The sequence below is a fragment of the Ylistrum balloti genome, unplaced genomic scaffold (assembly GCF_031769215.1).
Source record: "Ylistrum balloti isolate Yb309-2 unplaced genomic scaffold, AGI_CSIRO_Ybal_v1 Utg369752, whole genome shotgun sequence".
In the NCBI taxonomy this organism is placed as follows: Eukaryota; Metazoa; Mollusca; class Bivalvia; order Pectinida; family Pectinidae; genus Ylistrum; species Ylistrum balloti.
This window is the reverse complement of record NW_026781955.1, coordinates 1,241,994-1,257,500: the sequence shown is the minus strand read 5'-3', so window position 1 is coordinate 1,257,500 and position 15,507 is coordinate 1,241,994. Positions and strand designations below refer to the sequence as shown.

Genomic DNA, 15,507 nt, shown 5'->3' with positions numbered 1-15,507 from the left:
AATTTCAACATATGTCGATACAAATCTCAGACAACACAGACAGATAGTGTAATAACAATGAAGAGCATCATCTGCCAGGTGGTTTTTCCCAACAGGAATTAATAACAATACATAGAGGGTAACAGTGACCAAAACAACGTCGATCTGCCTTAATGAAGAGTAATGATTAGTTTTGACATATGCGATGTGTTGTCGTGATGATGATATATATACACACTCTGGATTAAAGCCCTTCATCCCAATGCGATGTTGTATTTATTCAACTTCTACAACAGCACTCTTGTGGAATCTGTCTGCTGGTCACCATGGAAATGCACTGTGTACACGAATGTGTGAGCTCCCTCCCCCAGTATGGTCTAATTAATAGACAGATTTATAAGTTATAGAGCTAGAAATAGCAATAAATTATCTACAAGCATCAACTTAATCCTAGTGATATGAACAGCACTTAACACCTGAAGCTTTTATAAATGTATCCAGCAGTTACTATAGCTACATAATCAAAAACTGGACAAGTATAGAATTTACATCTGAAATAAGATTGTTAATGTTGAATTTGTTCAAATAATTTATCTGTATTCCATCACCATTCAAGACTGTGAAAATAAACTAAAAGAATGACAACCTGTCACAGAATTAAGCTCCATTCAAGCTAGGACTTGGTTCAAGATTGTCAACTACCCAGTACGTGGAATTTACACTGTCACATAAACATCTATAGAATCTCAATTCCAAAAGATCAATTGTGTGAAGGTGACCATGGATCACTTCGTCACTTCATATTGCACTAGTTCTGCTGACAGCATAAGTAAGTCAATGTTTAATTCCAATAAACATTCTTGGTCACTTCTTAGAAAGTTTCGCCATCTCTAATTTGGTCAAAATTTCATCCCATTGTACAAACTGCTTGGATGCCATGGATACCTGAAAGTTGGTTAAGGATTAGTATAAACAAAAAAAAGGTCAAAAGGATTGATATTCTTCCTAAATATAATATCATTATTCTTGTTTCATGTAGCATGTTTCTAAGCAATTATTTGAACTTCTTATGTAGGTTAAAGAAAGTTAAAACCATCTTACCACACAATCTTTCTGGATAAGGAAATCTATTAACAGGACAAGAGCATAAGTGAAACAGATGATTGCTTCCCGAAAAGGGCTTTATTGGACACAAAATTTTAACAAAAAGCAACAATTTTGTAATAAAGGGGTTTCAAGCACCAAATCTGATCCATGGTATGTCCTCTTTGTATGACCAATGTATACACCAAGCTTCATTGTCCTAGCTTAAACAAAGTTACGCTATGGACGCAAAAGGTAAAACAAAGGGCAAAAACTGTGTAATTAAGGAGTTGCAGGCCCTGTATTTGATACATCCTCTTAGTATGACAAATGTATACACCAAGTCTGATTATCCTGGTTAAACACAAGCATAGTTATCGCTCACGATACAAAATTTTAACAAGGGACAATAACTCTATATTATGGACTGCAGGCCCTGAATTTGATATAATGCACATCCCCATGGTATGGCTAATGTATACATCGTGCTTCATCATCCTAATTTAAATGTCTGTGAAGTTGTTCTCCAGACAAACATTTTAACAGAGCAATTATTTTGGAGTATGTCCTCGGGCAAAATTCAGGTTAACATACGGTATTAAAAGGGTGAATGTCAAAGTATTCACATGTAAATGGTCCAAGATATAAATCATGGTTACAGGATTAATACTATACATTGTTTGAGTCTTAAAATGAGATGCATTTTGGTTTTTGACAGAAGACAAAAATGGCTCTTCATTTGTGTCTTTCTTGACCTTGTACCTGCTACACATGGAGTGATTATGAAATGGACACAAAATATCGAAGTGAAGTATTTAAGTGATTGTGTGAATATTGAGTTGTGTTATTATATATTGTCAAAACAAGGAGGCTTAAATTTATTTCATCAAGTTTAGTGCTGTGACTTACTTACCTGGATTTACCTGTGCTTCAAATAAATTCTGTAATTATCACTTATCTGTGGTTTTCTTTGTCATTACTGTCACAATTCCTGACTGTCCCAAAAAAAATTTTATCTGAAAATTAGGACAGTCAGGAATACACTCCTATAAAGTTCAACACTTCAATTGATATAAAGCTAAAATGGCTGCCAATCTTGTGTATTTGTCTACAGCCTTTGTAAAAACTTTGCAAAAAAAAAAATAATAATTACAAAAAAAAAAAAAAAAAAATGGCTGCCAATTTCTCAGATACAATAACCCAATGATATTGTTACCTTAGAGGAATATCTCTGAAGCATTCTAGAAAGTGATTTTTTTTATCTCAGCATTGAGGTTTTTACCTTCATTGTCAGCTGGATACCATCATATGCATCAATGAATAATTTTCTATTATGATTTAAAACTCTGTTAAAACTGTAGTATATGGAAAAACAAGAGACTGTATGTACTGTACATTGTGAGAATCTACAATCTCTTTTCTTGTAACAAAGGTATCATAGATTTTAAACAAAAGATCCCAGAGGGATCTTGGCGCCCACCATTTGAGGATCTGTTTTCAGTTCTTGAAGATTTTTTTTTGTTTGTTACAGGTGTTGTAAATGTTCATGAACTGGTCTTCATTGAATGTACTCAATGATGGCACAAGATATTTTTATTAAGCACCTATTAGCAAATATCATTTGAAAAAGATCCCAAAGTATTATTAGATAGCAGTCAGTTACAGGTGGATAATGGACAATATGCTTGTGCTGTATTACTGTCGACATCCAAGATGGCTGCCTGTGGGCCACCTTGATTTCAAATCAGTCCAAAAAAGGTACAATGCACAACTAGGGACCAAGGGAAACCAATATCTATGAAATATCAGAAGGATCCATCCTGGACTTCCTCAGATATAGCAGTAACAAGATTTTACTCTCAAAATCCAAGATGGCTGCCTGTCAGCCATCTTGACTTCGGATCAGTCCAAAAAGGTACAATGCACAACTAGGGACCTAGGGGAACCTGCATATAAAATTTGAGAAAGATCCATCCAGTACTTTCCAAGAAATAGCGGTAACAAACTTTTACATCCAAAATCCAAGATGGCCACCTGTCGGCCATCTTGAATTCGAATCAGTCCAAAAAAGGTACAATGCACAACTAGGGACCAAGGGGAACCTGCATATGAAATTTGAGAAAGATCCATCCAGTACTTTCTCAGAAATAGCGGTAACAAACTTTTACTTCCAAAATCCAAGATGGCCACCTGTCGGCCATCTTGAATTCGAATCAGTCCAAAAAAGGTACAATGCACAACTACGGACCAAAGGGAAACTGCATATGAAATTTGAGGAAGATCCATCCAGTACTTTCTCAGAAATAGCGGTAACAAACTTTTACTTCCAAAATCCAAGATGGCCACCTGTCGGCCATCTTGAATTCGAATCAGTCCAAAAAAGGTACAATGCACAACTAGGGACCAAGGGGAAACTGCATATGAAATCTGAGAAAGATCCATCCAGTACTTTTCCAGAAATAGCGGTAACAAGAATTGTTTATGGACGGACGGACGACGGACCAAGGACGCAGGGCGATTTGAATAACCCACCATCTATTTGAATAGATGGTGGGCTAATAAAGCTGCTTGTAATTGAGTACAGGATTTAAGGAAAGGCTATCTCTAAACAATGATACTTTAGTAATCCCTAAAAGGACTTTGAACAGGATTCTAGGTAAAGAGATGTCTGCACAATGATGCGTCTAGTAATCGAGTACAAATTACAATTCCAAAGGGACTTTGAACAGGATTCTAGGTAAGGTGATGTCTGCACGATGATGCGTCAAGTAATCGATTACAAGTTACCGTTACTATCAGACATTGTACAGGATTCTACGTAAGGAGATGTCTGCATGATGATGTGTCTCGTAATCGAGTACAAGTTACAACCCTAAAGGACTTTGAACAGGATCTCTCTGGGTAAGGAGATGTCTACATAATTGTTCTTCTGTAGAGGACGAGTTTCAACTTCTAAAGGACATTGTACATGATAATTCTGGGTAAGAATATATGTACAGAATAAGCCTATATCAGTGGTTAGAGTGGTAAAAAGGATACAATATTGTTGTAGGCAGATAGAATATTCCTCACTTCATCTGTAATTTCTGCTGCCTTGTCCTGCATCACATAAACAAAAATGTTAGCTTCATTAAACTAAAATACTGAAGACAACAAAAAAATCCTCAAACTTAAACTACAAAAAAAATATCAAGATTGTTAAAATGGACACGAATCACACTTTTAAATTATTTTTTTTCTAATTGAGATGAATAAAGACTTAAAAAAATTCTTGATTGTTCCAATAAATTCGGCAGATATTCTACTATTTAACTTTCTGGCAACTGCTGCCATCAAGTACAATTACCTGTTGGCTCAGTTGTGCTCGACTGAGTTCCTGAAATTTACTTGTATTCTTTGGCAGAGCTTCAAATAAAACAAATGATAGTATTTAACAAATGACTAAAAGACAATTTAACAATAACAATTTAAAAAGGTATTTGTTGATTATGATATTCAAAGTTATTCACAAGACAGCAAGTAGCATATTTAATCTCATAATTACAAAAGTAGCAGTTTACAAATAGTGTATGAATACGCAACTTATCAAACTGCCCAGCATCAAGTCATAATAATATTTTTTTTTGATAGTTAAAAATTTAGGGATTTCTTAATTATCTTGTAGAATGAAAATAATGATGATAATAATAAAAGCATATTTTTCAAAGTCATGAATGAAATTTGAATATCTATTTATCATTAATTTCAAGGAATCTATGTTTAACAATTTTTCAGTATTTCTAATTTCCATATCTGAAGTACGTATGCATCTAAACTTTGACCCCTATTCACAATACCACTGGTAAATGTCTACTCTAGTACAGTTTAGTGTTTGTTTGTTCATGAATATTACAGTAGACTGACAGAAAGACAATAAGCAATAGAGTAACCTTTGTATACAATAGTTTGTCCATATTTCACCCTAATATGTAATTGAAGAGTAAAATTATACACTATTAAACACTATTTTATTGTCCTGTATTAATCCATCCCCTTAACTTTGAGTAAGAAGCACTGTATTGACCCCTGGACTTATTGCAGATTAAATAGTTCAAATTTTGGTGGATTTAACAAAATGCTTGAAGCAAACAGAATGTACTTTTTGTACTGATAAAAAAACCTGCTACAGTTTCCTCTATCAATTTTTTTTCTAGGTATGTATTTTCATCATAAGTTTATTCCACTGCTAAAATAAAACATCATATGACTAGAAAAACTTTCTGGAGGAAGAAGGGTTATTTTTCTACTTTGAACGAAACCTTACTAAGAAGCTGTTTTCCATGATGCAGATGGTAGTTTTGGTGATGAGTAAACAACTGTAATGTGTTTTTTGACAGTAAAGTTGAAGTTCAATCAAACAGGTGAAACTGTTTGAAATAGATGTTGCATAGGAAAAAACCATGATTGTGCAATCACGTTACAAAATGGCTTCCCTGGCTGCAATGTCAAAGTTTGCTACCTTTCTTTAACATTCCCATCAATTTCTGCCTTAATGGCACCTGTGGAACTGGAGAAGTTTAAAAATATATTTTTCAAGATGGCCGCCATAGTGAATTTCAGACATACTAAAAAAATAACAGTTGGTCAGGACCATCTCAGGAGCATTTCATGCAAGTTAGAGCTCAATCCCACTAGTAGAAATTGAGAAAATTAATTATGTTGGCTGAGGAAAAATACTTTTCATTCACAAACTTGTGCCACTCTGTTACCTTTCATGTGTTCACTGTTTATACAATCCGAAAGTGTTTCCATTGTTTCCAGTCGGAGAGTCTGCTGACGGATAAAATCTTCATCTAAAACAAAAAGAAAACATGGAGGTGCTGTAATGAGGGGTTCTTTGTTACCATGTTCAAACATCCCAATGAAATAATGAATTCAACATATACAAATTCTTATGTCAGAAGTTCATAATGTCCATTGGGAGTTTTTCTCAATTTTCTCAACAAGTCTGAAAGTTATCCTTGTTCTCATTGTCACAGGAATTTTCAGTTGTATTGAATCATTCAGTAAAATATTCAAAGAATCATATTAGTGTTTATCAATCATAACAAAAAAGTCACAAGTTTTCTGAACACAAGACAACAAGTACCTAGTATTTTACAATTGATGTATCATAATAGATTTTTCCTGATTCTCCCTTTGTCCTACTTATCCTTTGATATCCAAGCAAACAACACCGGAAAACACCAAACATTTACGTTATACCATGGGTCAGGTTCTATCCGAGGACTTTAAAGAAACACTGATACAACTGCTTCAATTCCCAAACTGTGTGGAAAGGTTTGGGGTCATTTGCCCGACCACATAGCTTTTCCCTGGGTACTCCAATTTTCTTGAACAGTAAGGCCTCATACATCCAGGTCAACAAGACTGACTACTATAACCTGATAGCTTTATTTATAATCGTCGCAAAATAAAATGAAATTCATACTTATACTTAAAAGAGTGATTTAGCGAAGTTTCATAATGTCATTTTCTAAGTGATGACAGTATATCGGACTGATCAATTACATACGACACTAGAACAGTGCAAACATTGACCACTGAAACTAAAGACTGCATTCTGTTGGTAATGCTGACATTTTGATTATTGGGACAGTGTATTTACCAACAAGGACCAAAGGGAACCTAGACGTGCAATTTGATGAAGATCCTTCCAGTGTTTTCTTGAGAAATACTGAAGATTTCTTGAGAAATACTGAAGATTTTGATGCAAACCTGCAATAAGGGTATCAGCCTTGGCCGAGTCCGACACTGTCATCTCGTCTGTATAAGATGGATCAAGGTACTGCTGGATGTCCACCACTGTACGAGAAATCAGCAGAAACATTTGAAATAACTTTACTTTGTCATCATGCCTTTGTGTGAAATGTTATTCTTAATATACAATTTTTGACACAAGTTAAATTTCACTATATAACAAATTTTTTAACAAATTAGCAACAATGAATTTACATATCCACAATAATTGCTACAGGTACATCAGTTTATAAACAAAATAAAAAAACTGTAATAAGCACAATCAATGGTTAGCCTTTTTCATTCTAAGATAAGATTACAATAAAGTGTGTTTATCATGTTTACAGTTGTTATTTGTAAAACCACAAATGTAGAAGAAAACCATCTTCTGGCTTTCCTAGGATTTTCAACGTAGTTTTTTGATAATAATGTCAGTAATACTTTAGTCAAAAGTGAAGTCTCTATTATTAAAATCAAATTGTCTCATAATTCAGACATTATCTTAGTATTCTATACAATGTAATTCAACATACTTATTCAATCATCTAGCTATACAAACATTTTTCTTTACAACATGTATCTTGTTAACTTAATCATCTCACATTACTAATGTGGTCATTTATTCAACGTTATCTCACTACCTGAATTATTTTGCTAAACAAATACTTTTTTCTGTACATGATTGTCATGGTAAATCTGTCCACGTTTTACCTACATTTATTATAGGCCTGTGATATACGCTTTTTGCCTTGAACTGCAGTGCTGGTCTTTGTCTGAACATTGTGTAGGCTATCAATGCACTGAAGTAGAAAAACAAAATATAAATTAAGACACATTTTTTTTTATTCATGGATGAAATATGTGACTGTCTGCAAAATTACAATCTTGATATGATGATCACAACAAGGCAGAAAAATACAAGCAATTTCTATGATGAAGAACTAAGGGCCGTAACTCTGTTTATAATGGGGCATGATACTCTAATGCAGTTTGTGGCGCTCTACCATTCTTTCATGCCAACAAACAGGTGGTGAACAGATCATGATTAAATGGTGGACAGGAAAACTCTGCATCATGCACACAGCTGAAACTGCCTATGCAGAAGTTAAATAAATAAATTTTGAACCACCTTACTTAAATGTTTATTTCAAATTAAACACATACAGTAAATGGATATCATAAATGCATGACCACAAAACTATATTAATTTCCATTGGTTTTTCAATCTACAGGTATGTTTGTTACAGGATGAAAATATTTTGCAGGAATATTAAAGCAACATTGGTTTTTCAATCTACAGGTATGTTTGTTACAGGATGAAAATATTTTGCAGGAATATTAAAGCAACATCGCAGTAAACAATTTTTTTTACCATCTTTTTTATTATTGCATATATATTTATATAACAAGTGTATCACCTTATGAACAATACATGTTGGTTTTCACTGAAATATGCACATAAAGAGGTTAATCAATAATTATATAAAGGAAATCCTTATCTGTTGATCAACAGTCTGGATAAGTAAATTTTTGCATTATATATGATTACACACAAACAAAACACTGTTGTCTGTAAACAAAGACGGCTTCTGCCTGAATCAGTTGGCGATTACTTTTTGCATAATTCTGAATTGATACAGAGTTATCAAATAATATTTGCCAAATCCCTAACAAAATCCTGTGCTATGAATGGAATTTTACTGTGTCACTACTGTTGTAGTCTTTTCTGTCTGAACCAAAGAAGTGGTCAAGCTGGACATTGTAAATTGACTGTGCATGTAGAAATGATATTAATGTTTTTACTGTGCTGTCCATTTTGTGTCAGGTTAATCAATGAAATAGCGATAGATAGTTAAGAAAGGTTAACAATATTTCTGCTTATTAAAAGGTAACAGGATTCATCCATATCTTCTCACAAAAGTAAATATATATATATATATATATATCTCATTGTACCTATAGTTTACCAATAATTTGAATAACATTTGAATCATTTAGCAGCCTGAGTTAAAAATATGTAAACAATACTAAAGATTATGCAATTATGTACAATTAGTCAATCATTATTATAATCATACACTGTATTTTATAACTTTTATAAAGATATTCATTTTTATATGACTTTTACTTAAACCTTATATTAAATTTTTTATATGCATTCTATACTTAAAATTTCTCACAATATTACAGTCATCATTATTATAGTACTACCACCTGTTAAGAAGTGTTAATTCAGATAAAACTGTAAAAGAAGCAGGTTATTAATACCAGTAAAGAGCTACAGCGCTAAGGGATGTGAAGCAGCTGATTTTGAAATTAGTAGCACTAATAAAATATATATATATACATAAGCCTTCCTAATTACCAGTACCATATATACACCACAGTAATATATTTTGTCACTGCTTTAGAAATGTACAAAACTTTAAAGCTTAAAATTTGTTTAAAAAAAATTTAAATTATAAAGAATTCATTGCAAAAGTATATGGTTGTGTTGCTGGTTTCTACAACAAATCTAGGAAACTACGTCAGAGTGACGTTTGATATTAAGAGTGCACTTTGTAGTCAATCCATGTGTGATATGATTTTCTAAAGCCTGAGGTCAACACTATTCTGTAAGGTTAATAAATCTCTATATTGACCTTATCAAAGTTACATAATTGATATATACATATATTTAGTGTCGATTGACAATTCCATGATCTTTAAAATTCATTGAAAAAGATTTACATTTTCCATGCCAGAGACACAAACTACGTGTATTCAGTATAAAGTTACCTTAACTGCACATCACATATGACATATATACATGAAACAGTATTTTGATTTATATCTTTTCTGAAGGCAAAAATGCCTGCCGTCACTTAAATGTAAAATAGCACACAACAATTTAAAACTGCCAGACTACCACATCATCTACAACTCTAGCAATCTTACTTTCTAGCAACTTCAAAACAACATAAATGATATGTAAATTGTCAGATGATGTTGAGGAAATGTTGTATTTCAAGTACTATGGTAAACAGTAAATCACTAAAGCAAAACAGAAACACAGACAGATAAAGTTTAATGAAAATTTACTACAACTGCACAGACTTAAATCTATCTAGGTCTCGGTATGTAGTGTTGGTATGTAGTGTTAATTAGCATTAATAGTATAACAAGCCAGCACAAGAGTTCAAGTGAATGAAAAATGATATTGATAAATTTAGAAATTAAACTCTCACCAACTTAGGGCATTAAGGTTTACCCCTTAATAATAATGTAAAATAACAGTATACTTTATCAATCATGTTATTATACATGACTGGTTTGGGAGTTTTGTCAATTAAATTCTGGCATTCAGGAAAAAAATAAAAAGCTAAAGATCTTGAATTGATTGATGTCATAAAAAATATTGATATCCTGGTGCTGATATTTTTAATGATCATTCACTGTCATTTCAACAGTTAACATATAGGGAAATTACTCCTCCTATACAATCCTGATGACATTTTCCCTTATATTATATGCATGTTAGTTTTGTGAATTGGATAAATGCATGTGTACTTTCAATTTAGAATCTTAGAATGTTAGAACAAAGAATTAAACAATGTCATGTATTCACATTTCTGATAACAATAATTATGAAATTCAACATGACTAATGATTTCACCCGTAACCGAGACTATTACTATACAAGGTACTTATTGTGTATCACCCATTGTGTTAATTACTATATACCTAGTCCAAACCTTTACTATTCCTGCAGGCTTACAGTAAATTGTGATCTGATTAAAACTGCTACACTAGCTATATAAAATCTGAATATTTTTGAAAACATGTTAGTCTGATCACTGTGTTAGTAAACTACAACCACAGATAATGCATACATTTGTAAAAGAATAAGTTTCAAATTTATTATCCAGAAAAGAAATTCTCCATAGTTTCTAATGATGGCTAAATATCTGCCAATCATTTGCAGAATGTTTCTATCTGGATGATAAATTCACTGTTGTACTGAAGTACAATATGTAGGCTGTCACTGTGTGTCTAAGTGTCCTCTAGGCAGGGTAAGTGGATTCAGAATCAGTGTCCAGTTCAATTACATTTGTACATTTAAGTTTGGTATTTATCTTTAATGAAATTTAATGAACTGTTGAAATTTTCATTTTTTTTAATTTTTTTTTTAAATTCAAGTTTTTTCTTGGTAGGATTTGGGGCCAAGTATTGCCTGACCTATTGCCAATTAAAAAACTATTGTACAGTACCGGTACTATATTTTTATAAGAAGCAAAATCTTGTAGAATTTTTTTCTTTTTTTGAATTAACAAAATATTCAAAATAACAGAAAGAAAACCATTTCTAATTCATCGACAGAAAATCTTGGGTTAGGATATTTGTGTCTTTGCTTCAGAAAATTAGAAGCTACATAGGGAAGATCCCATAGATTATGATGAAATTTGAATATCTTTGTATATATTGTTAATTTTCCCAATTTGTGATTTTGATGTGATTTTTTCCAACAAATTCTATGCCATATGGATAGGTCCCATCAGTTAAAAGCCACAAATAAGAACCTGATTCAATTTTCCATGCGAGTGAATTTTCAGATCTCATAGAAATTCCTTTAGATATCAGAGATCTTTCAAATTTAACACTGAGTATTGTATTTCATTTAATTTATATATAAATCTAAGTCGGATGACATAAATCAAAATCAATCAGGTGAAAATTTTGACGACCAAAATAAGTATATGACAGCCCCCCACCCACTCCCCCCTCCCACAACCCCATTCCTTAAATCCCTTTTTTTACTTCAATTTTCGGCCATGTTTTACACTGAACACTGGACACTGAAAGGAACATGGATGTGCTGGGTGTATGTGCTTTATGTATAATGGACAATTTGTATGCCCCAAAACAGCTGTGTTACCTCTTCTCTTTGCTTGCAACCCTGTTTTTAGAAACATCAGAAAAGATGAACATTAAACATGTCAACACAACCAATACAATGAAGAAAGGTACAAATTTAACATATCTAGGTACAAACTTTAAGAATAAAAAACATACTTAGGCATATGTTAAATTATATCTCCATAGACATGCAAGGTTTGATATAGTTTGATGCAGGATCAAATTCAATAAAACATATCACAAAATCATGCTTGCACAACATCAAAAGCATTAAAAACAGTTGTTTCAGCATTTTACAACTTTTAAATGACAGTTATTGTATCAAATATGATGATGGAAGCTCTAATTTATGGGGGAAAAAAAAGAGGAAATTTTACATGAAATTGGTTTCTGATAATCATGTATACACCATTTTTTAAAACATTAATCTTGGGGTGGCTCAAAATGTCCATATCCAGTTAATGCAAGTGATCAATCAGAATATAAGATTGGAGGTTTAATATGGTAAGCTCAGTTTATTATCGAAATTAATGGCGTGAAATCCAATAAGATTTGTGATTAAATAACATAAATGAAGATTTACAACATGTATTATTTCTATGGGGAAAAAGCAAGAAAAGTTGGTTAATGTCAATTAAGTTCTGCATTAATGAAATTATGCAAGCACTTATTTAATGAAAGTACATAAAGATAGCGTGTTTCCTTATTTCTATTATGTACTGATCCAATTTCAATTAACTAATTGTTTGACATGTAACAGAGGTCATTTTTCATCATCAATGCCTCCGCTAGGAATCGCACCCGGGACCCCTGGCTTACTAGTCTGCCGCTCAACCAATCGAGCTAAAGAGAAGTTCTCCCTAGCCGAGTGGTATATTGCGGCTAGTATTTTACCAGGGTTACATACTCCCCCTCCAGGAAATAACTCGTCCTCGAGTTTCCAGGGGTTACAGCAATGCTGATGGGGCATGGCTAAGTACTATTCCCGGGTCCCTACATGGGCGTCAATGTAACAGAGGTTATTTTTCATCTCAATGCCTCCGTTAGGAATCGCACCCGGGACCCCTGGCTTACTAGTCTGGCGCTCAACCAATCCAGCTAAAGAGAAGTTCTCTCTAGCCGAGTAGTATATTGCGGCTAGTATTTTACCAGGGTTACAGACATGTAATTATATAAGAAGACTGAGTTCTGACAAAATTTCTGGGAGTCAGAATTAACATACATTTGTTAAAACATCTGACTCATTGTCATGCAGTAAATAAACATCTGCTCATCAAAGACATTATTTTTTGTCTGAGGAAAAGCATTTTCATATTTCTGAGTATTTCATTATAAACCTAACAAATTAAGTAATTTTGTTTTATTTGTGATTGTAAATCATGTTTTTTGTGTGCAATTTGCACTTACACTTTAGGAAATGTAACACCAAATTCCTCATTCAGGTACTTGTCTACCCATGGTGTATGAGTGCCAGTTCAAGACAGCACTTCACTTTAGCTTCAATAATCAGCTCATATTGCCAATACAGACATATTATTGCCATCTGAAAAAAGTGTTTATACTCTTGGGTACATATACTTCTACCAATGCCTTAGAATATTCTTAGTCTGTGCTTCTACACTATATACAAATTTGCATTTATGTAGAAGTTGAGAATACAGGTTGCCCTTACTCGCCTCAACTAGGGCGAATTTCCCTTTAGTCGAGTGGTAGAGTGTCTGGCTAGAGACTGTAGGGTCGCTAGTTCAAACCCCAGCATAGGCAGGTTTTTTTTCGTAACTTCTTCCAATTACAGATTTGGTGCCATTGACCACTCCAAGGCTAGAAGCTATAGGAGACAGATGCTTCCTTGAAGGTATCGAGTCTGGGTTGTTGTTGTCTTTGGGGTTGAAGATTTTGTGCAGGAGGGAGTAATGTAGAAGATGAAAGTACAGGTCACTTTACTAGTTTCAACTAGTGGGTATTTCCCTATAGTGGAGTGGTAGAGTGTCCAGCTAGACACAGAAGGGTCGCTAGTTCAAACCCCATTAGTTGCAGGGTGTTTTTCATTACTCTTTCATTTTACATTTATACTTATATACAAATCAAGGAAAATTATTTTACTTTAGGGGTATTAGATGCCACTGGACTTTCGGTCAATATGATGACATCCATGCAGATGCTGTTTCTGTCCTTAGACTAGATGTAAACATCACATCAAATATATGGTTATCACATGCTATGTAAGAGCATCAAGTCGGACTAAAAAAAACGTTCACATTATGTGCTGTTCACTATTTGAGAAAGGTACACATTATTATTAGAGTGCAGTTTACTTTTTATTAATCAAAACATTCAGGAAAATTGATTACAGTCAATAAATAATCATTGACCGTTCATTGGTTTCTTTCTATCTGATTTGAAATTATCATTTTCATCTTTTTAATGATAAATTTCACTGACTTTTTAATTCTATGAAGTGAATGAGGTGATACTACTGGCTAGAATGACTAACATCTACCTGTCTAGTGGACAGTGAGGAGAAATTCTGGGTAAATACCAGACTTTCCGATACCGGACACTGACAGTTGCATGACTAATCTAGTCAACATGGCTCTGTATCATCATAATTTATACGAGTGCAAAAATAAAGACCTTTGATGCAAAGACCACTTAACTAATAAGTGTACATATGTAAGTACCTTCGGATAAAGAGCGTCTTTATCGGATGTTCCGAAAACCAGACGTTCTAGTGAAGTTATGCGACTCTCAAGCTGATCCAGCTGGTTGTCGGCCATGATGTTTACGTGATGTTCCAGAGCAGAATTACTTATATTGTTTATTTAATAAGTATGCATGAAATAACATTATATTTCAACAGCTTCTATCACCAATTAATGAAGGGTTATCACATGAAAAGAAATTAAGCAGGTAACAGAAATCATTAAACAAAATAAATCTCTGGCGTTTCATACTGATATGGGAGGTAATTAGGGTGCTATTAGGGAAGATCTCAAAATCAAATGGACATTTTGAAAGTACGAGCAAAAATGCCAATCCTGTACTTTTCGTATGAACCCTTATCAGAATAGTGCAGTTGAATTTTTTTTTTCTCTATTGTGGCAATGCTTCCATTCAATACAGATACATACTACAGAGCGAATCTCGAATTCATTGAACTCGTACATTCTATATCACATTATGAGTTATGACTTACATTTACAAACTAGCAGAAAAAAAGCCACTTCTTTCGTGTAATCCATTTGCTTGGTTGTTACAACATCAATCCGTGTTTTTAATTTTCAAGGGACAAGTCCGTGATTTTTTTGCAAGTCCGATGTAATGATATACAATATATTAATGCGATACTAGCACGCCAACATAATTAAAATTTCTTTAAATCAGGTCTTGAAAGTCAACTATGTCGGATAAAATCAGAAATGTATAACAGAGGGGTATGAGACTTAATGCGTTTTTTTCTCAACTTTTCCTAGTTGTTTCAAATTCTAGAAAATGCATCTTTGTATCTATTTTGCTATCTGATTATCATGTCTGTCTCGAAACGTGCTAATTATAACGTATAAATTGATATTTCTATACGATGAGTTATGGAATATCATAAATTGAAATACCGTATCAATAAGAGTTAATTAGTATTGCTGTATTTCATGTGCAATTTTTCTCTAAAAGTTCCTAACAATTCCTTTTCAAAAAAAAACATTATGATAAATCTCAATTTTCAAATTGATCTCGCTAACTTTTGTGACAAATATATTCTGTTTACTTAGAGTA

General features: G+C 33.2%; 1 protein-coding gene across 1 annotated transcript in view; it reads right to left on the bottom strand.

The window, feature by feature from the left end:
* Positions 1-14,513, bottom strand: part of LOC132543283 (dynactin subunit 3-like) — a 14,680-nt gene extending 167 nt beyond the window's left edge. Inside the window, exons 1-7 of the mRNA XM_060206765.1 lie at positions 14,418-14,513; positions 7,556-7,640; positions 6,820-6,906; positions 5,811-5,894; positions 4,409-4,467; positions 4,102-4,161; positions 1-924 (exon numbers count right to left, since the gene is read on the bottom strand). The exon at positions 1-924 is cut by the window's left edge and continues 167 nt beyond it. Of these exons, the coding sequence (XP_060062748.1) occupies positions 844-924; positions 4,102-4,161; positions 4,409-4,467; positions 5,811-5,894; positions 6,820-6,906; positions 7,556-7,640; positions 14,418-14,513 (552 nt within the window). The 3' untranslated portion in view covers positions 1-843. The remainder of the gene's footprint in view (positions 925-4,101; positions 4,162-4,408; positions 4,468-5,810; positions 5,895-6,819; positions 6,907-7,555; positions 7,641-14,417) is intronic.
* Between the last annotated feature and the right edge of the window lie 994 nt (positions 14,514-15,507).